Source organism: Nilaparvata lugens, chromosome X (genome assembly GCF_014356525.2).
Source record: "Nilaparvata lugens isolate BPH chromosome X, ASM1435652v1, whole genome shotgun sequence".
Taxonomy (NCBI): Eukaryota; Metazoa; Arthropoda; class Insecta; order Hemiptera; family Delphacidae; genus Nilaparvata; species Nilaparvata lugens.
Genome location: NC_052518.1, coordinates 66,095,917 through 66,121,400, shown reverse-complemented (window position 1 = coordinate 66,121,400; position 25,484 = coordinate 66,095,917). Strand labels below are relative to the sequence as shown.

The following is a 25,484-nucleotide window of genomic DNA, read 5'->3' as shown; positions in this document are numbered from 1 at the left end:
TGCCCCCATTGATGAATTTACTGGCGAATTACAGTTTAACTCAAATTGTTCATCTGACACCTGTACAAGTTCCTGACAAACTGTGTTCCTGAATATCTCCTCTGTTGCACAAGTCCAAGTAGATACTGGATGTAGGACTTGGAGAACTTTCTGGGGATGATGTTCCATGATGCCCTCTGCCTTGCTGATCTAGAACAAAAAAAGTGTAACTAGGTTAATATTACAGTAGGAATCATTTGCACTAAAGTAAAAAAAAAACACATTACATGAATGGACAGGTTCTTATCAGTTTTATGGGCACCATTTAATACATATTTTTCTTCAATGTCATAATCTTGATACTCTAGGCTTGGTTTTAATCAAGTCAGTAAGAGTTATTGTACATAAAACCAAATAAAATACAATATAGGATAGGCATAATATAATTTGGATATTATCATGATTATAGGTAGGGTTATTATCAATTTAACAGTAGTAGCAACTAGACTTGTGACACTAACACCTGACCACAAAAAATTTGATCAAAAAAGTGTAAAAAATACAAAATACCTAATACGATTATGCTTGGGTACTTACAGGATACATGTACATAGAAGTAGATTAGGTAGGCCTACCGTTTATGAATAACTACTGGTTTTTGACAACAATATCATAATATTTGCTTAGCTTAACTGAAATGTACACATGAACTGATTGATGTATCAGTCAAATAGGTACTTGTGTAGCCTACAGCTACAGGATGCATACATAAGTTACAGGTGTAGCATTCATTAACTTACTATTTGCTTATAGCTTTTAAAGTTGTAGTGTAATCAAAAACAGAAGGATGAATCAGTCAGATACACTTGATATGGACCTGTGTAAATTATCTATTCCATGAAAGCATTGAAACAATGAATCATAATAGTCATCAGCCTCAACTCATTACGGTATTGTATCAGATAACTAAGTAGTTTATCCACATTATTGTGATGAACCTTTACCCTTGAATTGTAGATATTTTACTCAATAATAATTCCAAATAATATTAATAACAATATAACTTAGTTACTATGTTTGAAAATAAATTAGATATAGACAGTAGCCTATGACAGTATGTCATAGCAGTGTAGACATCCTGCTACTTAACCTAAAAAAATTATAATTTGAATAGCGTAAATATTGTCCTATAATATGAATAAGTTACATAGAATTATCATAAAATCATGATTATAATTTATAGTAATAAAATAAAATAATGATAATATAACTTACCATTCTTTGCTTGAAAGACGATATCTAATAACTTGTCTGCACGTGACATCTCGTCAAAACAATAATGAGGATGTGGCTGCAGGCTGAGAATTAAGGCGTTTAGTCTTGAGACTTTGGCTAGTTTTACAGAAACCGTAGTAGTGCATAAGGAGATAAGTCAATACGTTTTGAACTTGTCCCTTTTTACACATAAATCAGGAGCTTTCTCTGGTCATGTAAAAGGAGGTAAGTTATTTGCACTGACATAACCCCTTCTACATAACAGAATTATTTCAATATTCAGTTATCCCATAAGACACACTTTCTATTGTGAAGGCTGTGAATACAACATCTGACTTATAACTTTCTACACAGCTGAGGAATAGTCCTGTGAATGACTTGCCACAAAAACCCCATTTTCGGAAAAATGGGACTTATCCCCTTTTACATGCCGACCCACGTTTATGCTTGATCACTCATAACCAAAGGTTCTTTCTCGGTCGTCGGCTGCGGTCACATAAACCGAAACATACCCCCAAAAAGCGATTTAAAAGCCACAAGTACAAAAAATTTCTTATTTTCAGTGAGCTACCTCTAACAGTTTGAGAATTGTCAGAAATGCAGTAGTGTCACAGTGGCTCAATGATAGAGCATTGTCACAGTGGCTCAATGATAGAGCATTTTATTACCTTGATGAATATTTTGATATGTTGAACAGTGTAAGTTGCTTGTTGGTGGATCGGTACCCACCTAAAGCTGGAGGTCCCACTCATCTCTCATCATCATCCACAAGCCTAGCTCATATGAGCTTCATCCTCAGCAAAAAAAAACGATTTATTTTATCTTATAAAGCCTAATGTACTGTATTATATCGGAGACGTATAATGCAAGTATGAACGGTATCTTTTCTCTATGATTGTATCTAATGGTGAATAAATTACTCTATTCTAAATATCCAATTAATTCATTAAAGAATAAGTTTTTGTGACAGTTTTTATTTTTTACAATATGATTTTCTGTGGTTGTACTATTTTTTGTTATGATTTAGTTTTTGTGTGATTAAAGGTGCTCTCGAATGAGATGGTTGACGGTCATCGTCCATCTATACTGAGCATTGAAGACCCGCTGACTCCGGGAAATGACATTGGACGGGGCTCTTACGGCGCCTTGCAAGTCAAGCAAGCTTTTGAGTACGCCTATGTCACGCTCATTCAGGCAATCAATCCCAATGGCCAGGACATGCTCTTCGATCCCAACAAAGATAGGTCAGTCTGTCAATAACAACCAACAGTCATAGTTCATTTTAAATTAAAATCAGAAATTGAATATCAGCACATAATGAAAACAAATTACTATTTATTAACGAAGACTTGTCAACAAACCTTTTAGTAAAAGGTACTTTCTACATGAGTGTTTGAAAAGAGGAAATCAATTGGAATATTGAATTTTAATTGTAAAAATTGTATTGAAAATTAAAAATTGTTTTTTGTATGGGAAAATGAAAAAAAATACAAGCAATATCCATCACAATATGAACTATTCATAGCAATAATGAATCATCTGAATTATAACAATAACTATAGATTACAGTAGATACCCTCTTTTATACACAGACATTTTGTAAAACGTAGAACAAAAAAATGAACATGCATCTCCACATCACACGATATCAATTTTCTTAACTTATTGAATATTCCAAAGCAAAATTGTTTGATTTTCAGCATTTTGGGCCGCATAATCCGTGTTACCGACAAAGTGATTAAGTACAGATCGTGGATCAAGGAAAACTTCCCTCTGCAGAAACTATCAATTGCCTCGAGCAGTGCATCTAGTAGTAGTGAGGCCTCTTCGTCGTCTAGTGATACTGTAAGTACCACATATTTATGTGTCATATTTATAGTCATTAAATTTCTAATAATTGATTTTATTGTTTTAATCGGTCCATTTGGGTGTTAATAAGAGTGATCTATGGTTTTCCGCCAAAATTTCTGGAGCACCATAATATGTTGGCATTAATCATATCAGTCCTGATTCACACAACAACGTTTAGCGCCACCTCTTGAGTCACATAAATTTTCATGAGTCTCAAAAATTTCACTATGGTTATATGTGAAAGGATGGGAAGAAGGAACGTTTCAATCACTTGATGATGGTTACACCAAAATACTGTACAGCCTAATGTGCACTTTTAACTCTCATTAATGGTCATTTTTAGCAATAAGTTTATCAGTCTAAATTCACCCAACAACGGTTAACGTCACCTCTTGAGTCTCATAAATTGAATCACCATCCTAAAATATTACTTTTTGTGTTTACTTAATCATTAGTGATTGTATAAAAATACTGGTAACATGCCAATTGCGTTTGAAAAATATATAGACAAGTTCGAATCAAATCAGTTTTATTTTTCCAAAACAATATTACAAATCCAAAATTACATAGGCTACAAAAATCCAGAACAGAAAAAATACAAATTTTCATAAATTACTAAAACTAATGGATTAAATAAAATCTTTACATTACCCTAGAAAAATAAAAATACTACTTGCTGAATTAAAACTAATTCTTATGCAAGTAGGAGCAGTTGAGAAAAGTTTTTTTGATGCTACACATTCACACAGTTTCGCTTCAATAAATGATCTCCATTTATAGTAATGTCATATCCATGAAAATTAAGAGTGTATCATAGTTATCAAAGTGCTCTATTCTAATCATTATTGCATGTAACATAATACAGAGTGAGCATAAAGTCTTGCCCTGATTTTAAAAATTTATTACAGAATAACAGTTTGCCATAATAATTTAAATCTGGCGCTGTTACATAGGTTAGTGTTTTTTGACCAATAGATGGCGCTAGTGGTCCTAAACAATGACGCTGTCTGTTAGTTCACGTTAGTTGCGGTCAAAATGGCGTCGAAGCAGGAAAAAGCACAATGTGTGCTTTGGTTTCACAAAACGAAATCGCCCATCAGTGTTCAGCGTAATTTTCGGGCTTCTTATGGACGCAGCGCTCCTGATCTTGAATCAATAAAGCGATGGTATGACAGGTTCAAAGAAACAGGCAGCGTTGAAGATCATCCTAGAAGTGGCAGGCCTAGTGTGAGTGAAGCAACTGTTGATCGTGTTCAGCAATCATTTCAACGGAGTCTGTCTAAAAATCAACTCGTCAAGCATCACGTGAACTTCAAATACCGCAAGCAAGTGTTGTGAAAATTCTTCATAAAAGGCTTAGGTTGCATGCTTATAAAGTGCAAATCGTGCAGGCCTTGCAACCGAATGATTTGCTGAGACGTGCAGAATTCGCAATTGATGGCACTAACGACTACTTAAATCGCATATGTTTTACAGATGAATCCACCTTTCATGTCAGTGGAATGGTAAATAGGCATAATGTCCGTATATGGGGATCAGAGAATCCACACGCTACTGTACAGTTACAGCGAGACAGTGAAAAAGTTAATGTTTGGTGCGGCCTAATGCACAACAAGGTTTTTGGGCCGTTTTTTTTTCACGGAAAAAACCATTAGCGCTAACATTTACTTAGACGTGTTGCAACTTAGTTCATTGCACCTCAGTTAGAAAATTATCAACCATGGATGATTTTCCAGCAAGATGGAGCACGCCCCCCCACTGGGCTTTGATAGTGCGTAATTTCCTAGATGAAACATTTCCGGATCGGTGGATTGGAAGGGATGGTCCAACACCCTGGCCACCCCGCTCTCCAGACATTACTCCCCTTGACTTTTTTTATGGGGATATATCAAGGACAGAGTCTTCGCCAAACCAGTTGCTGACATCGACGAATTGAAGGCTAGGATACAAGCTGCTGTGGGTACTGTGACAGAACACATGTTACAAAACACCTGGCGAGAACTGGAATACCGCTTCGACATTCTCCGGGCTACCAAGGGGGCACACGTTGAAGTTTACTAACGTAAGTGATATTAAAAAAAAAAACTACTAACACTAACCTATGTAACAGTGCCAGATATAAATTGATATGTCAAGCGGTTATTCTGTAATACATTTTTTAATCAGGGCAAGACTTTATCCTCACTCTGTATGAGCATAGAACTCACAAATACAATGTAAAACATCCAGTATCAACAAATAATATCATATAAACACTTGAAGGTGTTGAAAGCCATTCAAAAACGTTTTTCTTGAAGTTTTTTACATTATTTATTCCTCTTATTGGAATAGGCCGTTTCAATTGATAAATCAATTGATAAATATTGGACCAAGGAAAATGATACATTTTTGAAAAAAGGAGTTGTGAGGCCTTGGGAGCCTCAACATGTTGGCTATACATTGAATCACTTTCATACATCTGGCCATCACAATTGTCACAACTCCTATAAATGATGACAAAACTTTGAATACATAAATATATCCTAATGGCAGACATTTGTAAAACTGAAAAATTGGAAAAACATGTCCAGACCTTACAACTCCTTTCATAACCCGGATTTTAGATCATTGTAATGCTATTAGAGGTTTTAGATGAGTTTTATAGGTTGAGCCCCAACAAACTACACCATAATTCAACTTGGAATCAACCAGAGCATAATATAACTGCCTAAGAATTGTTTGTGGAACGATTTTTCTAAGAAAATAAAACTTTTTCAAAAGGATGAGTACATAATTTATTCTTAACATTGTGGATATGGTGAGACCAGGTGAGTTTCTCATCCATTACTACTCCCAAACGCATTATTGACAGAGTTTTCTTCACAACAATAATCGCAGTCATTTTCAAAACAATATTACAAATCAAATTATAGTAAAACATGTTTGAAAAAAGGAGTTGAGAATACATAAATATATCCTAATGGCAGACATTACAATTTCAAAACACCAAATTCAATCACCTTGTATTGAATCAGCCTTTCTGATTACATGAGATATTATGAAATTTTAGATGATTATGCAAATTCCTGGAAGAAAATAAAGTGTATGGTAAGGTCTTGTTTTAATTAAGAGAAAGGCTGTTTCAATTAAACCACAGAAGTAGTTTGTCAAGATTATTCTGCATTTTAATATTCAAAGTTTCCTTATCATCACTCCAATATGACAAAGCGGTATCGTCTGCAAAGGAGACTGGCATACCATGAAATTTATAAGAGAAAAGGTCATTAAGAAACCGTACAGGACCTAGAACAGAACCCTGCGAAACTCCACAGTCTTTTCCCAAGACCCGACTTTTTCCCTCATCAATAGTAACAAATTGAGAACGATTGCTCAAGTAGAAGCAGAACTATTCATGAGTCAAACCCCTAATACCAGCTTTAGATATTTATTTAGCGACACTGAATAACTCATTGTATCAAAAGCCTTTATTATATCCAAGAACAGGCCAGGCACGAATGGAGTAACTGTAGCATTTTAATTATTGTATAAAGGAGACATGAAAGTTTCCAGTGCCATCTCAATATTCAGTCCTTCACAAAAACCAAAGCTCATTATTACTTATTTTTTATTGGAATTACCACAGTTATCCATTACCACAGAATTATCCATGGAAGCATAATATTTTTCTTTCTCAGCTTTAACCCACAACTTCATTTTCCTAGAAGAATAAATTTTCAAATTAGATTTCATTCCAATATTCTCAGGATTGTTTTTTTACCTTTTTTACCAACTTATCTCTACAATGAATTGCCGCGCACAGTCCATGAAATATCCAGGGCTTAGCTTACGCAACACTGTTTCTTCTTTTCGAATTCTCTTATATTATCTGCTGTCTGAAGTGTAGCAATATAAAGTCTTGAAAAATTTATTAAATTTATAATCTACGTCAGTTTTATAATTTATAATGTAGTACAATACATCGGTCCAGTCATGAGAGATTAATAGATTAGAGATTAAATAAGAGAGGTGGAAAAAGAGATGTATATATGGATTTACCCATTTTTCGCAAAGTTGGAGAAAATCATCAATTTTTGACGAGCTATAACTCGCTTCCAATTGGAGATGAAAGGGGATGAAAATTGTAGAGAATGTGATGATCTTCAACAAAGTATTGGGTGGAAATATCTATAGAACAAATTGGTTTCTGAATTATTGTGAAAATTTCGTGGTTTTCAAGCTGACAGAAGTTATCCCTTCAGAAAACTCTTATTCACACCCAAATGGACCGTTTAAATCAATAAAATCTATTAACATAATTTTTGTTCCCGATGTACTATTTGATTGCACTATGAAGCTTATCCATTTGTTTACATATTATTCAATTGTTTACGTATGGAAGATTTATCTTTCCTATTTGGTTTTAAGTAGAGTAGAACCCCGGTTAAACGAAATCGGGTTAACTGAAACCCGAGTCAACAGATATGGTTCCATAAAAAAATGACAAGTATGTAAAATGTAGACAGTGAACAATGTGAATGGAATGATTCTCTTTCTCTCAGTTGCTAAGTTTTTACTATTTTCCAATTCATTATAACATTTTATGTAGCTGAAATAAAACACTGTAAATTGTTGGTAGATAGATTACTGTTTACACCATCTGAAGGTTGTGCAACAGGTTAAAAAGACTCCATACTGGAGTTATTCTTCAAAGTTTTTTCGATTTGGATACTATCAAAATACAAAAAAAAGTGTCTCAATATATTTTTTTGTTTCAATTATTAGGCCTACTTTTTATAATATAAGCGTCTCAAGTTTAAATTTTTAAAACAGATCATTTCAAATTAAGAGATAAAGTCATCAAATTTATACTGGGTGTTTCCGAACTGCCTACCAATACTCTAGGGCAGTGGTCACCAATTAAGTTTCATGAAGGTCCGTTCCAAAGACTTGGTGACCTTCCGCGGTCCATTCAGGGAAAACCACTGTTTGGGGGGTGGTTTCTCCCCCTCCTCATAAATTTGTTGAAAAATTAATAGTTCAACTACGTAATTTTAATAATTCAAATATTTGGGATAGTTATTATTCTGTATGTATTTCAATATCAATGTTCTTCAAATATATTGAAGTTTGATATTATGCCATTGATCTTTTAAAATTAAATGAATGAAATTGAATGAAATCAATCGGATTTGGCAATAAAAATTACTTTATTGTTTATCTTTATCCTATTTATATGAAGAATTGTAAAATTGTTGAAACCATTCTCGAATTTAGTCCTTGACTAGCTTATATCTCTTTAGCTATTGATATACCAAGATAAATTAAATTAAACTAGGCATAAAATAATTGAATATCAAATCAATAGTCAACTTTTCATTAAGTGTTGTAATAAGAATAAGATGCAGATAAGTAACTCAATTAAAAATTGACTTGTAAAATAAATTAAGAAACTACACAACATATAGTAAGTAGTAGTTGAAATTATTACAAATAAACTGATTCAAAAGTTTATGATCAGTGAGAAAAATAAAAGGTTTTATTTTAAACAATATTCCTGAAATTTGGTGTGTAGGCCTAGTTTGTGCAGCTGATTCTCATTAATGTGTCAAGTTTGAAAGTAAGATTAGAATTTCAGTTCTACGGACATTACTATAGTCCAGGCGCTGGCTTACATTGAGCATACATGAGAGAGGCAGAGAATTTGACTTCAGATTATTGTTAGGGGGTCTTTAGTGTATATGAAACTCGATGTCGTCACGTCCTAGGGTGGTCGACAGCTTGGGGGGGAGGGGGGTAAGTTGTAAAAAACGCGCGTTTATAAAATCGCCTGTACTATTCATAGTACAGCTTTTAATTTTTTCTCAATATTATGTACACATAACTGGCTTTCAATGTGGTCCTATACATTTTTGCGATAAACCGCATAGTTTTTCCGTAAAAAAATAAAATATCTCGAAAAATGTATTTTTTTATTATGGACTTTTTGTTATTTCTGGAATATTCAAGTAATTAGCCGACTTAGAGGAAAAGGCTCCCAATAAACGTTGTAGGCCGTTTCTTGATGAATCCAATGATATATATAGTTTGGGGGTCACGATCATAGATGCGGCGGTGGGAGGGAGATAAGTAGCACTGTTACGCTGCGGCGCGGTCCTCCCCCATGATTAATGCGCGTAATGGCCTGTCTATCGCAACGCTCCTACTAGTCTATGCATTCAAATTATTTATTTCAGGTACGCTATCTTATGTATTCTCGGTCGCTGAACACGATTTTTCAACTCTCAAGCCTTTAATAATTGATAATTCTCATCATAATATACTAATTATGGTCAAAATTACAAACTTCATCTCATTCTGCAAGGAAACTAAGAAATGACTGTTTGAAATGAACGAATCTTGGGTTTCAAGAAATATATTAGGATAGAATAAAGATAATATTCATATATGTTCATGTTCTATTGTTTTTATCTCAAATTAATTTATTTTGATGCGCTGCAGGCTAAATTATATAATTAATAGCACACTGGCCACGCTTACTTGATATAGTGGTCAGTTAATTTCCAAGAAATATTTGTAGAATTTCTTATTTCTTCATGGTGGAAATGGAATTCATCATTCATTCATTATGATAATGATTATGTTTAGTATGAAAATGTTAATCTTTCGTGAATCTTCAGTTTGTCGTGAACATTTGAGAAATTATATCGAATATAATAATAGATATGTGTCAAATCAAAATGAAATGAAAATTTAAATATTCATTCATATTATTTCTAACAGTATTATTATAATGATATTTCACTAACTTTTGATTGATTCATCCATTATGGTATTCCCGTTCAGACTGTTTTGAAATGGTAACAAGTTATTCAGTATCAAAATTTGCGATTCGAATAGTTTTGGGCCATGCCTGTTATTCTTTCCCAAACATATTTATATGATGTGTAATTTTATCCACAAATGAATGAATGAATGTATGTATTCCTGCACGTAGCTAAAGTATGGATTATTCCTTTATAGATTCTTGCATGTCACATTAATAAATCTTTGCCACAGATTTAGAAATCAAGTCTCGATGGTTTGGAGAGCATATTATTGGAGTGATTCTTTTACTCTGCTGCTTCTAATATGTTCACTACCTTTGTTTGATTTTAGACCATAGACATGAAAAGCTATGTCCACCTGTATCACTCCATCTTTATTGAGAATTTTCGTAACTCTTCTCATCACAGAGTTTCCATAATCTTGCAGCGTATTGAAGTCTTGAAAAGTGAAGTAGGAGTTGAATTCAGGAGAGCCATGTTATCATTATGCGAATTTGTCAACGATATTTAGGGATTTAGTCAAATCCACAACTAGTTCCATTTACAATTTCATGGGCCAAGTGAGATTAAGAGTTTTTTTTCAAATATCCATCAGATGTTGACAGAGATTGCGGTTATTGTAGAAATGCATGCTGCACTAAAACTTCAATGATGAATTATCTTTAAACAGCTACCTAGTAAAAATACAGAGATCAGATCTTTTTGTTCTAGAATTAACTAAGACTAGGATTTTTGTTTGATTGCATCGTGGAGAATGAAAGAACTCTGTTTCTTTTTATAGGTGAGAATACGCTTTTACAATTTGCCACAATTATGTTCAGATAAAAATCGTTGGAAACCGAATAACTATTTCTTTCTATACGTTCAAAAGGGAATCACACACTTCTTCACTTGCTTCCAGACCATTGATAACATTATGCAGATTCTGTTGTCCATCAGAGTCTTGAAGAAAAATGTTATGTTCTCTTGAGAAGATTATGCTTCTGGAAATCATTCTCAATTCTCATTATTCTTGTTTTACTTCATTAGATGACTTTCTTCACAATCTCCAGTGATATCCATAATGATGTCAACATACTTGAACAGAATATCTTTGATGGAAGATTTATTTATATAGTAGCAGCCATTTTAGGAAAGCCTTTGAAGAACTAGCTATTCCAATCACTCAGTTTTGGATGATCGAATGAGGGTTTGCTCCAAAGCATGATCGGTTGTCACATTTATTAAATTTTCAAGGTTTCATTTGACAGAGAATCAATGTATTGACTGTATAGATTTAATGTTTCCTTATTGGAAATTATTTTCTACTTCTATGGGTATTTTTTTATATTTTCTAGATATAACACAGACTTTATAGCATAGTTTGTGTGATTGAATGAAAAAAGTATGGGATCTTTTTTCGTACAGTTTCTATGTGCAATACCAGAGTCCTTCCTTAGGAGCATGAATACAATTTAAGATAATTTAAACTATGTTACAATAATCAGTCATGAATTTCAAGTAGTCATTGATTTTGATTCTAAAAAACTCCACAATTAGCTCCTGACTTCTTTCAAATATACTTTGACAATCTCTCATATTTGAACCGTTCATGAGTACTTGTAGTTGTTTGCTCTCACACCTCAATTATACTGATCTTCCCTCAATAGATTTCCAACAGTATTCTCTCCAAATATTTCAAATTCAACAAAGATATCTCTCATTCCACTTTCATTCAAGTACAATCAGTCAAACTCATATATTTAGTCATATCACATGGGAGTAATTGGCATTATTTGTGCTTCAACTGTAAATTTATATTAAGAAAATATTTTACTCCTGTTACACGGTGCTCTATATGGGGTAGCCTATATTATTTGTTTAACTTACTCCATTACTTGACTTTCGCAATTCCAAAGTGATCATTGAACTAAATCGAATAATTATCCTATCTTAATGGAATATCAGTTTTTTATCAACTGAGAAACACATTAGGATTCCTAACAGGATGGTTTATCATTACAATGTAATCATAAATAATGATGATGAGGTGAAGTTTGTAATTTTGACCATAATTAGTATATTATGATGAGAATTATCAATTATTAAGGCTTGAGAGTTGAAAAATCGTGTTCAGCGACCGAAAATACATAAGATAGCGTACCTGAAATAAATAATTTGAATGCATAGACTAGTAGGAGCGTTGCGATAGACAGGCCATTACGCGCATTAATCATGGGGGAGGACCGCGCCGCAGCGTAACAGTGCTACTTATCTCCCTCCCACCGCCGCATCTATGATCGTGACCCCCAAACTATATATATCATTGGATTCATCAAGAAACGGCCTACAACGTTTATTGGGAGCCTTTTCCTCTAAGTCGGCTAATTACTTGAATATTCCAGAAATAACAAAAAGTCCATAATAAAAAAATACATTTTTCGAGATATTTTATTTTTTTACGGAAAAACTATGCGGTTTATCGCAAAAATGTATAGGACCACATTGAAAGCCAGTTATGTGTACATAATATTGAGAAAAAATTAAAAGCTGTACTATGAATAGTACAGGCGATTTTATAAACGCGCGTTTTTTACAACTTACTCCCCTCCCCCCCAAGCTGTCGACCACCCTGGGACGTGACGACATCGAGTTTCATATACACTAAAGACCTCCTAACAATAATCCGAAGTCAAATTCTCTGCCTCTCTCATGTATGCTCAATGTAAGCCAGCGCCTGGACTACTACCCACAGGATATTTTTCTTCGAGCGATTCATGTTTAGTCTCGTAATGTCGTTTAATATTCGAACTTTTAACAATAGCTACAGTTTAAATGCATATTAAACATACCGGTACTGCTCCTCCTCGGTGTGGCATTTTGAAGCAATATAAGTCTGTCCATTCAAGTTGAAACTGTCTAATTTGGTCAGTACACTGCTGATGTTTATTTATTGTTCTGGTTCTTTTTTTTGTTTTTTTTTTTTTTTTTAATTCAATTTAACTTTGACTTTGGAGAGTTTCTTATGGATTTTTGTTTTAGGATTTATTTTATGATTTTTTCGTTGAGATCGGTATGACATCGCGGTCCGCAAAAAAACTAGTAGGTGATCCGGATCAGGACCGCGGTCCGCGATTTGGTGATCACTGCTCTAGGGCATTGTTCCTGGGTACAAAACATATCTCATCATTTTAAAACTATTTGAAAGTCCTTAGTTACTCACACAGCCGTCATTTTGTTTTTCACTTACCATTTTTTCTAAATAATGGTTTAACAAATGGAAGTGAAACTTCGCACAATCATTTATGACAACTGGACATAGCTACAAAAAATTGATGATAATTTTTCAAATTTATAAACCAAATGGCGGCCGTTTGAAATTTTATTTCTTGAATAACCAAAAAATCGTAGATTTTACAAAAAAAAAAAGAATAACACTTTTTTAATACGAATCGATTGACACCCCATGTTTCAAGATTAAGTGAGATATGGCAGCTTAAATGATATGTTTTAATCTAAAATCGCTTACTAATAACATACAATACAAATGGTGATGGTTCATTATCGAGGCAGACTTTAGCATCATGACTTTGTATACACTGCAACACACTTTCAGCGGTCACCTACCACTAAAGATGCCATATATCACTTGATATTCGTTCAATCTTGAATCATTAGCTGTCAATCGATTTGTAATTTAATTCACTAGAAAAGTTATTCTTGTAGTTTTTGTAAAATCAACTGTTTTTTGTTTATTAAAGAAATAACATTTGAAACGACCGCCGTTTTGTTTTATGAACTTGAAAAATTGTCATAATTTTTTTGTATATCTTGTCCAGTTGTCATGTATGATTTTGCCGAGTTTATGACGTTGTAACCGAATAATTGGTTATCCGAAATGGCTCTCCTCCCCTTCCTTTCGGTTGACCGGGATTCTACTGTATGTCTTTGTTGATTTCTTTTCTGTTTTGATTTACACACCAGTGTGTAAGAGTTATCTCAGTTTTTTGTATGATAAATATTTTTATATTCAAAATTAGGATAAAGTGATCTATAATATCAAGTGATGTCTGTTTTTTAGCTTTTAGGTGCTTCCTTCTTCGAAATGTGGTAGTATACCTGAATCTAGTATACCTTTACCTGATCCTCAACCTACTTCCACATAACCAAATTCTACCAAAACTGAATGTCCAACGGAACGTGAATCTATAGAAAAAATAGGATCTTCGGACGACCTTCAATCTCTTCCCGAATCTGTATCCGATCTAATCTGAATTCTGAAAATTAATATTTACTTGGGAGTAATATTTAATCAATTCTTAATAACGTGGTTAGATTATTGTACTGTACTTTTTTAGATTATTTAGGTTACAAGAACATAAATTATATCACATTCAGCGATGGACTGTGGTGATACTGTTAATGATTTTTTAGCATAGTTACAAATCTATTCCATTACAATAAATTATTTTGTTTTTGTTCAAGAAAATTATATTAATCATTAAATAAGTATATCCAATGATATGATTAGGTGAAATGTATTCACGACATAATATAACATCTACTCTCATACCAATGAGCCAGTATCATTTAGCTTTCTCTTGATAGTTTTTATGAAAGTATTAATAGTTATTTGATAGTATTCAAATTGGTAGTATGAATTGAAAGTGAACGTGATAGTATAGATAGTATAGCCTAACAACTTGCCTATAACAGTAATCCCTGCTTGGCTTAAGAGGACCCTAAGATCGAAACCATATAGAAACTGTCATAGATAACATCTGCTATTGATAATAAATGTTATAGATAACATCTATCAGAGTAACTGCCATGGGTAACATCTGTCACAGAGGAATTGCCATAGATAACATTTGCCAACTGACTTGAACATCATTGTTATTTTCTGAGCCAACTATTACACCATGTCTATCACGGTTAAATGGATACCATTCAAACATGGAGTAAACCTTACATTAAACCTTAACCTTTACCTCAACCTTGAACCTTCCATTTTTAGAATACACATTGAATTTTCAAAATCATTCCTGATTAGCCATGTAAGCTTGCCAGTCATAAATGCTCTATATTATTTGATACTTTTACTCTTTCCAATTTGTTTGACCTGACTGAAATTTCTCTCATGTATATTCTTGCCATGAATCATTTTTATCGTCATCACCGGATTTGTTTGCCTTCTTCATTTTCTTTTTAGCGGATTTTGTGTTTGTTGTTGGACAGAAAAGTAACTTCTTCATTTTCTGATTATTGACAGAATGGTCTGATTGATACAATAATTTTGGAGTGAAATCAAAACCAGCTGTTTTGTGTGGTTTATTAGGCGTCGAGGGAACTGAATTTCAAGTGAACAACGATTTCACTTGGTCTTCTATAGAGAACTCGGAACACACTCACCAACACCCACCTTAGCTTTTCAAGTTGTGTGCCATTGTGTCATATTTCTGGCAAACTTCCTGATAGAAAATTCTAGATGCCTTCAATTTCAACTGTTCACTTGCATTGGCTTCCATTCCCACTCCCACTCTCCAACACATCCACCACATAAACCTCATCTACAGCAAACTCTTACATGGTATTTTGCCTTATTTCATGTTGTACTTAATAACTTGTACAGTAGTTTATTTATTATTTTTTTAGTGCAGTATCAAATTTTCCACTTCATTAGAATAAGAAATCAATCATTCGTCTCAGACAATGTTCAAATACTGTGTAATAATAAGTTTTATAGTTCCTGATAAAAAATAATGTTTTGTCTCACAATTTACGCTGATACTTCACTAGTTTATTTAAAGTTTCTTTTATTATTGTTTGATTTGTATAATACAGTATTTAATCATTATTTGTATTTCATTTTTTTCGGTGTGTTTTATTTTATGTTAAGTGGATTTTATTTCTTTATTTAGTTTACTGAAGTAATGTGTAGCAATGTTCGTTTAAAAAATGAAATCTCTTAATATACACTGGAGGTATCAGATGCTGATATGATTGTCAAGTTCAGCACTTTTAAAACTTGGATTTGGAAAAAAGTCAATATCTGATGAAATTTGATTGAAGAGTTTTAGGTCCGTATTGCTTTGGTACACCAGGCTAGGTTATCAGTGAGACACTAGTGGTTTCCGAGCGATGTCCCTAGTCTAATGAGCGCAATAAGAACTAATCCCCCGCATCTCATTTGGACACCACGTCTCACTTGGTGTCGCACCAAGTCGTGGTGTCTCACTGGTGTCGTAATGTAATACGGGTCTTCTGTCCACATTCGAATGACTTTTATCTTGCTACATTGCCTTCAGGATCAGTTGCACAACAATTACATTGCATGCATCCACCGTAGAATGTCATTGCTTTGCCGTTAGATTCGTGAATTAGTTCCAGTTCTATTTGTTTCGTTAGATTGCATCATTTTACGGTGGTGGTTAAATGTGTATGAAATTATGTGAAGTTGGCCGTATGACCTTACTGAGGTAGGCCTATTATGGATACTTCTACAGCTCCTTTGTATAAATATTTGGATGGTTTTCCCTAAGCCTAGATTTGAGCTTGAGATTACATGCGCTTGATATGTGATAATTTCATATCTTAGAAATCTTTCAACTTAATGAATTAATAAAACATTCTATCGATAGATCAATATTGGGGAAAAATAGAAGTAGTGCTTCACTATAGATTGTGGCAATAGCAAAAAAGTTTAAATTAACACTAATATCCAAATGGAGGTGAAAAAGATAAAAGGAGATCAATCATGAATGGGGTGCAATTCTTACATTAACATATTTTATTCATTCAACTATATTTCTAATGGATGACTCTTATTAATATTTTTCACCTAGAAGTGCAACCGGTACCATGTTAATAAGCTTATTGCTTATGTAATTGAATTTTTTCGCAAACAGTCAAGTCAGTTTTATTGATAATATAGTTTGGTTGAGCTCGGAAGTTGTAGGATATATGGTTTAAAAATAGTTTTACATTTATTTAGGTACAGTATAAACATTTCAAATATAACGCTTCTATATTATCGTTATCGTAGATGCGTTGGGTTATTGGTTTATAATAATTCTTTATTGAGATTTATGTCATATTGTCAATTTATGTTGCTCAAAACTTGAGCTTCAATGCTAATGATTATCGAAACTAACAACAATTCAAGATGATGAGTATTGCAACTTGATTTTTGTATCAATATAGAAATTTCAGTAAATACAGCAATATAGCATTTTCAGTTTTTGACTTCAGTGCGACGTGCAACAATTATTGTTAACTTCTTTGAATTTCTTTCCAAATATTTTTTAAAGTGATGAGTCCTAATGCGTGCATGTTGGCGTAAACGAAACGAAACGATTGAGAAATTATTATCTTTGATATCTTATCTTATTTCAGCAATTCTGAATCAATTCATTATAGTTGAATATTTATTGTTTTTATGACACATTTTATATTCCTCTCCTGCGATCTCCTCTACGCCATTATTTGTATCCTTTTATTCCCTATCTGTACTTTGTCATATAGTTATTCATTTGCCAGAACTATTTACTTTATCATCCATCACCCCTCGGAATCCTCTATCTTCAATTTTCCCCTCAACGATCCCAGCTAACACAGTCCTTCCGTCCTTCCCAACTACTTAATACATGCATACAATGTCCCAAAAACTACTGATCCAATAGCCTCACAGTAGCTCTTAAGACTGAACCAAACACAAAGGACCGTATTCTTGAACGTTTTCCAGAACGTTCTTTGCCAAGCTCTCTTTGGTAACTAATTAGAATCTTTGAACCAGAAACTAGAATCATTCTGATTGATTTCAGCTTTGCTGGACAAGAAAGGATATTATTGATCGTTATGGGAGCGTTCATTCATTGGCTGATAGAAAATTTATGACCTCGACCATAATAACAGTACAGGCCTAAACCGATCAAACCAGTGAAGCCCTGTTTTCCAATAAATTTCTGCTTTGCAGAGAAGTAATACTTTTGATTCGTATGGGACTGTTCACACATTTACAGAAAGAAAATGTGTGAACACTCCCAGAAGAACCAGTTTCATTCATGATCTGCCCAGCAGAGCAGGAATTTAATGGAAAACACTGCTTTAGGGGAAACTAGGTTTTTTCTGGGGACATTTTGTGTTTGTTTCAGCATGTAAACTACCATGATGGTTGTGGGGTCAATATTTTTAGAGACATTTTTTGTAATATAATGTGATGAGGTGTTGGGCATCTGTTTATTCTAGTGTGTAATTGCTTGATCAATAATGTACGTTATTGGTTGATAGGATTCCGAGTACAGTGAGCCCCCTCAAACGCTGTTAGTAAAGTTACCTGAACAAGGTTCTCGCTACTTGGCCCCTCACACCACCAACCACCAAGTGGTGCATCCGCGCAACCACCACCACCACCACAACCATCACCACCACAGGGTCAACCACCATCGTCACCACAACCACAATCATAGCCATAACCATAACCATAACCACCACCACTGCAATGGTGCCCACCACAATCAGCACAATTGGAATTTCAATCAGCAACAAAATCACCGTCAGATATCGCCACCGCTGCAATGTGAGTTGAACTCTATAAATTCTGCTTATCTGTAAATACTATTCATAGGATTGAATATTCATTAGCTGATCGTAGTTTTATGGTGGCGTGATGACCACACGGCGTTACCTATTCCAGATCTTACACACGTAATCTCGCCAATCCAGAGCTCAGATACAGTGATGTTCAATGAACTGTAGCGTTATTCACGTTTCAAATGAAATATCTCAAAAGCTGAATGATATACTGTAAATATCTCTTCTATGAACGTCTTTAAAGGTCGTAACCTTTATAAAATAGGCCAAAAGTGTGAAAAAATGAAACTTATGGAAAGGCTGTGCAACACGCTTTTGGAAACATTCACTGGTGACATTTTTTTTAAGTATTTCGATTTGTATACTATCAAGTTACCAAAATGGATCAAATTTCAGAGGAAAACACTTTTTTAAATATTGTTTTTACCAAGTTGAAATCTTGGGGAGATCCATCTCCGAATTGGTAGCAAATAAATTCATGGAATTTGAGGATACCTTGTTTATGATATTGTTTACATGATATATGTGATGCCTCAGAATATCAATTCTAGAAAAATTTATTCCAGTTTTAACTCAAATTCGGTTATTTTTTTCAAAATAGAATGAATTTCCCAGGAATTTATATTCTGAGAAATCAAATATGCCTTGAAATGAACAATATCTTGAAGAATGTCATGATTCTATTTACTACCAATTCGGAAATTGATCCTCCCAAGATATCAACTTTAGACTCTTATATCTCAAAAAGTAAAAATAATAAAAAATTTCACCTTACAAACTTATTCCAATTTTTTAGCTTGATAGTATCCAAATCAAATTACTTTGAAAATGTCATCAGTAAAAACTTTCCAAAAGTGAGATGCAATCTGAAGTGGAGTGGTTATATCTTTCGTTTTAGGACAGAGAATACTAAAAACTGCCTATTTATTGACAAATGGTAGTCAGGGTTGGTGAAAATTATGGAAACAGCTTAATATTTCTTTGACAAAAATAATGTGACATTACTAATAAATACTAATAAATCTTACAAAAATCAAATAAATGAAAATCTAAAAAAGCAATAAATTATCATATTTAACACTTTGAACAAAAAAGATTGATCTGTTACATTTTTAATATTTATTAGTATCATTGAATGTAAATGTTTGAGATATCAATCTGCGGTTTCCGCCTTCCATTTTCTCTTGAAATTCTGTACCGTATAGAAATCATGTATCATATGATCACCTTGCCATTAAAAAATCAAGTTGGATTCATAATGGCGGATCAAAATTTTGAAGTGACAGAAAAGTACTTTTTTAATTCGAATAGGATCCCCAATGAGACATTCTGTTAATATGGCATATTAATCTGTTTCCATAGAGGAAACTATACCAATTAGAAAAAAAAGAAAAACTAATACCAATCTTGTATTTTTGAATCATCTTCCTCAAATAAAATAGAAAATAAAGGAAATTGTGCCACTCACCCAAAATATGAACATAATTATAATAAGTGCTTTTCCCAATAAGTTTCATAGGCCAGAACATAATGAAAAAATTAATTCGACGAACAAATCAATTCATAATACAATTAACAGCCTAAAAAACAAGAACTAAACAACTGAGGATTTGTTTTCTAAATGAAAGGTTGAAACGATAAAACTTCACTAATCATTGTCTGCATCTAAATCGATCTGGCAAAGTAATATTTTTTAATAGATTGGCAGAGTTGATTGAAAACCGTTTGCAATCCTCTGACAAAAAAACCGCTCAAAAGACAAATCATTTTTTTAGTTAATTGGCTCAACACAGGGAAGGTGAACTAGTTACTAACGCTTTTGACATATTAACTAAAGATGATAGGTAAGTTTTAAGTATTTATCAGCAGAATATTGAATATCTTGGTAACAAAATTGACAGACTACAAGTATTTCTTAAACAAGAGGATCCTGACATTGTTATATATTATAGAGGATGGCTTGATAAAAAATTAAATCAATCTAGTAAGGAATGCAGGTTATTCATTGAAATGAGTAGGCCTATTTTGTAGAACAGCTCATAGAAGTGGTGATGTAGCTATGTGTATATTCACTAGCAATGCTAATGCTAAACCTATCAATACTTATGAGCTAGATTTTGTTCAGAGATTTTTTGTTGGAATGAATTTACAAGTAACTGGATTGAAGTTGAAAATTCAACTTGGGTATCTATAGGTCACCAAATGGAGGCTGGCACAATTTCTGTAAGCTGTTAATACACTTTCATAAATAACATCCACTCGTTTATTGTAGTAGTAATGTTATTGTAGTAGGAGATTTCAATACCGATTTTGCCAGACAGGATAAAATGATAGAGGATATTATAGATATTATTAATATGAATAATTTAGAAATTAAAGTCTACGAATATACAAAAGTAACTCGAACTTTACCGACAATAATTGATAATATCCTTACAAATTTAGAAGATTGTAATGTCAGATTAGGTAGCTCAGATCTATCGGACCATAACTATCAAATTCTAGATGTAAAGTTGCAGGGTCGAAATCCAATTAGAATAAATAAAGTTCTGAAATAAATTCAGCAATGTGAACTTTAATTATTTGGAGCAGAAACTACTTCATGAAAATTGGAATAGTGTTTATAACAGTTGTAGCCTAAATTAGAAAATAATATAATCAATCCGTTGATATTAAAAGATTTCATATTAGTGAATTTCGCCCGATAAAATAGCCGAAGTAAAAAGTAAATTAGACAAATTAGATGAATGGATTAGATGAAACTGAAAATATTCTCACTCAGAGAAATATAGTTAGGGAAGCTTATGAGAATTTTAATTAGTTAGGGATATTCCAAGTGAAAACAATTACAATTTTTTAATGGAAATCTACAAAAAAGAAGCGAAGAAAGCTAAATGTAAGAAAACAGCTAAAATATTAACAACTAGTTCCAATTTCAACTCATACTGCAGTAATCAATAAAAATAGGAGAGCAGATCTTAGAGATACATTTACAAGTGTCCCTAGAATGAACATGGTAATTAAATGCATATTAGTGTACACATTTGTAACGTTTTCAATAAATATTATCAACAGCTTGCAATTAATCTCCCAAAAGACGCTAAATACTAATATTTCAACTACTGTATCCGCTGAGCCAGTTGAAAAGGTATATAAGTCTCATCCAGTATCGAAAGATTAATTGACAAAAATAACCAACAATTTGAATAAAAAAAACAGTAGTATTGGATGGAGTTTCAAGTAAAAATTCTAATTTAAAGATGCATTAATGGACCCATTAATCCATGTCAATAATAATTCATTAGAACATGGTATTTCCATCATCATCTAAGAGATTTTGTCAATTTTCAAGAGTGGTGATTCTGAAAGAGTAGGAAATTTTAGGCTCATTAGCATTTTAAATGTAATAAAATAAGTAAAAGTTTTGAAAGAGTAGTTTTAAATAGTTTACTGTTCCACCTGGAAGAAATTAATTGTATATGTGATGAACAGCATGGGTTCCAGAAAGGAAAATCAACAAAAACTGCAATAGTATCCCTTGTTGAAATGCCGGGTGTTTCAGAAAGAATGACCCAATTTTAAACAGTTATATTTATTTAAAAAAATGGTACACACAAACCAATTTTACATCAAATCACTAACAGAAGTATCAAGTTTATGATGATGTATTATAAGTGTTCTATGTGCCCTCCTTTTGATGGCACAAGCATGTACACCATTTCCTGAACACCAACTTGCCTCAACGTTGGATAGGGCTCACGGACCGCAAGACTTGATTATGCATTCCTGGCATCCACGGTCCCCTGACACCGTGTGATTTTTTTTCCTGTTGGGATGTGTTAAAGATCGTGTTCATGGGTTTAAGGGTTTCCTCCCTTAGCACTTGATATTGAGGAGCTGAAAACCAGGATAACTGATGCAGTATCTACAGTCCGAGGAGACATCTTGCGAACAGTTCGAGATGAATTTGGCTACCGTCTAGATGTCGTCCAAGCCTCAAAAGGAGGGCACATAGAACACTTATAATACATCATCATAAATTTGATACTTCTGTGAGTAATTTGATGTAAAATTGGTTTGTGTGCACCATTTTAAAAATAAATATTCAACTTTTTAAAATTGGGTCATTCGTTTTGAAAATCCCGGTAATTATAGATATTACAGATGATAAGGCGGCTGCAATATTTCTCGATTTATCCAAAGATTTTGATTGTGTCAACCATAAAACATTATTAGGCATTGAACATTAACTGTAGGTATAAGTGGGATACAACTAGAATGGTTTAAATCATATCTTATAGGTAGAAACCAGTGTTTTGAACTAACCAAGTTGAATGGGAATGAAATAGTAAAAAAGGAATCTTAAAAAATTGAAGTCCAGGCTGGCGTGCCTCTGGCTGGGACCTTCAATTTTAGGTCCCTTACTGTTTCTGTTACATGTGAACCAATTAGCAAAAGAGTTACAATATCATAAAGCTTTGCTGTTTGCTGATGACACTTCGCTTATCTTTAACAATTCATAATTATATAGTTTAGAAATAAATGATTTTCTGGAGTCCAGTCAATTGTTCAATTCCGGAATCAGAGACGATCAACAATAAATAGTAAAAATTTCAATTCCTACAATTCAAAAGCAAATATAATTGAATTGAGGATAGAGCAGTAAACGTGTTTATAGAGGAAAATGAATTGGACCAAGAAGAGATAGTAGCTTTCTTGGGAGTTGTATTGGTCAGGACATTAACATGGCATCCTTATAGTGAGAAGGTATGTAATAAAATTTCATCTGGGATATTTCTCTTGCGGCAGGTTGGTAGATTAAATCATAAAGTGATACTGTAAACTGCTTATCATGGTCTTATACTATCATATATTAGATATGCTATTTTACTATCGGGTAATTCATCTCAACAAAATTTGGACAGTGTTTAAGATTCAAAAGAAGGCACTCAGGTGTATAGAGAAAGTATATAGGCTGATTATGTCAAATTATCGACCTGACTTGTCTTATACTCCATAACTGGAGTCCTTAGAACGTAATCTTTGAATAAAATTAGAAGGTGGGCATATCATTTCCAAAAATGTAAACTCAGCTGATCCACACCCCTGGCAGAGAAGATAGAGATGAGCACTTTTGATATCTTCACCTTCCAACTAGTCGCAATAGAGCTGCAAAGTCAAAAATTGGGTTCCAGACACTCTCTTTTAAATTGTTTTGTCAAATGATCTATTGTGACTAAATTGAAGATATCCCCCGCGACACTAAAGCTGCTATAACAATTTGAAGGAGAATGGCATAGTGAAATAATACATCAAATTGGAGAGAATTCAATGTTATTTAATCCTGCAATTTATTTTTTTAAGCCCTGAAACAGCAAAAAGTTGGATAAAAACCTGTGTTTGAAACTTAAGAACTGCCATATCCTACTCAATATTCGTTTAATCTTGAAAAATTAGGTGTCGATAGATTCGTAATTAAATATACTAAGAAGAGTTATTATTGTAATTCTTTTTTTGGAAAATTGCAAAAAGTTGGATAAAAACCTGTGTTTGAAACTTAAGAACTGCCATATCCTACTCAATATTCGTTCAATCTTGAAAAATTAGGTGTCGATCGATTCGTAATTAAATATACTAAGAAGAGTTATTATTGTAATTCTTTTTTTGGAAAATTGCAAAAAGTTGGATAAAAACCTGTGTTTGAAACTTAAGAACTGCCATATCCTACTCAATATTCGTTCAATCTTGAAAAATTAGGTGTCGATCGATTCGTAATTAAATATACTAAGAAGAGTTATTATTGTAATTCTTTTTTTGGAAAACTAATGGTTATTTGTTTATTCATGAATATCAATTTTAAACGGCCGCCATTTTGTTTTATGAATTTGAAAAATCGTCATAATTTTTTTGTAGATCTGTCTAGTTGTCATGAATGATTGTGTAAAGTTCCTCTTCCGTATGTTCAGCCATTATTTAGAAAAAATTATAAGTTTAAAAAAATGACAGCTGTGTGAGTAACTAGGACTTTCGGACATTTTGAAAAATATATTTAGACGTCTGGTACCCAGGAAGAAGGCCCTAGAATATTGGTAGGGAGTTGGGAAACACTCTTTATATTATACAGACATTTTACTCTACTCATTAAACTTTAGTCTTTCATACAGTCGTAAAAGTATGCTTAGGCCAGCAACTAACGTATCTGCGACCATTTTCTTCTGTACAGTCTTCAACTGCATTCAGTGCCAGTCGATTCCGACGCAGGTGTGCAGTGTAGGTGAAGACTGCTTTTGTTTGTTCTTGAGATCAGACGAAAATGTCCGGCGAAACGACACGTTGGTGGCTTGCCTTATGAAAATCATTTTTTTACGTTAGTGGTTGGGTCTAGGAAAATCATGATTGATAAACACTAATAATGAATGAATAAGTGTCTTTATTGTATTCTTCATACCAAAAAATATGATAATCTGCCATAAAAATTCAACATTATCGAAAAATAAATACTCATCTAAGATGATCTAGAAACAATTATTAAAAAATACTTTAATCATGACATAATCTGGAAGGTCGTCTGTCAGATTGATTAACACTATTATACTTTATATGAAAATATTATTTTTAAGAGTAATATCCAATTTGTTTTATTTCTATATAGGGATTCTTCATAGTTCTTAATTTTTTGATTACTAGTACAGCACCTTTTTCTTCTTTTTTTTAGACACAGCTAGTTTCGGTCAATTATAAAGATTGACAGAGAATCACGACTAACGTACAAATTTCAATGGATAATAGTTTATAATGCATTGCATTTTTACATTATATTTAATGTAATTTAGGCAATACATTTTAATTGCACTAAAATTATAAATTTTAAAACCTGAAGATGGTGTTAATACTGAAACTAGTTTTTATAATTTGTATTTTTAATCTATTATTTTATTAATCTCAAAAAAGGGTACTATAATTCTTATTAAATGGAAAAGACTAAGAAATTGTCAAAAAACCACA

The 25,484-nt window shown here is 33.0% G+C and overlaps 1 protein-coding gene across 1 annotated transcript in view; it reads left to right on the top strand.

Annotated features, from left to right (window-relative positions):
* Window positions 1-25,484, top strand: part of LOC111062253 (terminal nucleotidyltransferase 4B-like) — a 71,832-nt gene that overhangs the window by 36,892 nt on the left and 9,456 nt on the right. The window contains exons 6-8 of the mRNA XM_039441390.1: window positions 2,299-2,498; window positions 2,955-3,099; window positions 18,177-18,465. Coding sequence (XP_039297324.1) covers window positions 2,299-2,498; window positions 2,955-3,099; window positions 18,177-18,465 — 634 coding nt within the window. The remainder of the gene's footprint in view (window positions 1-2,298; window positions 2,499-2,954; window positions 3,100-18,176; window positions 18,466-25,484) is intronic.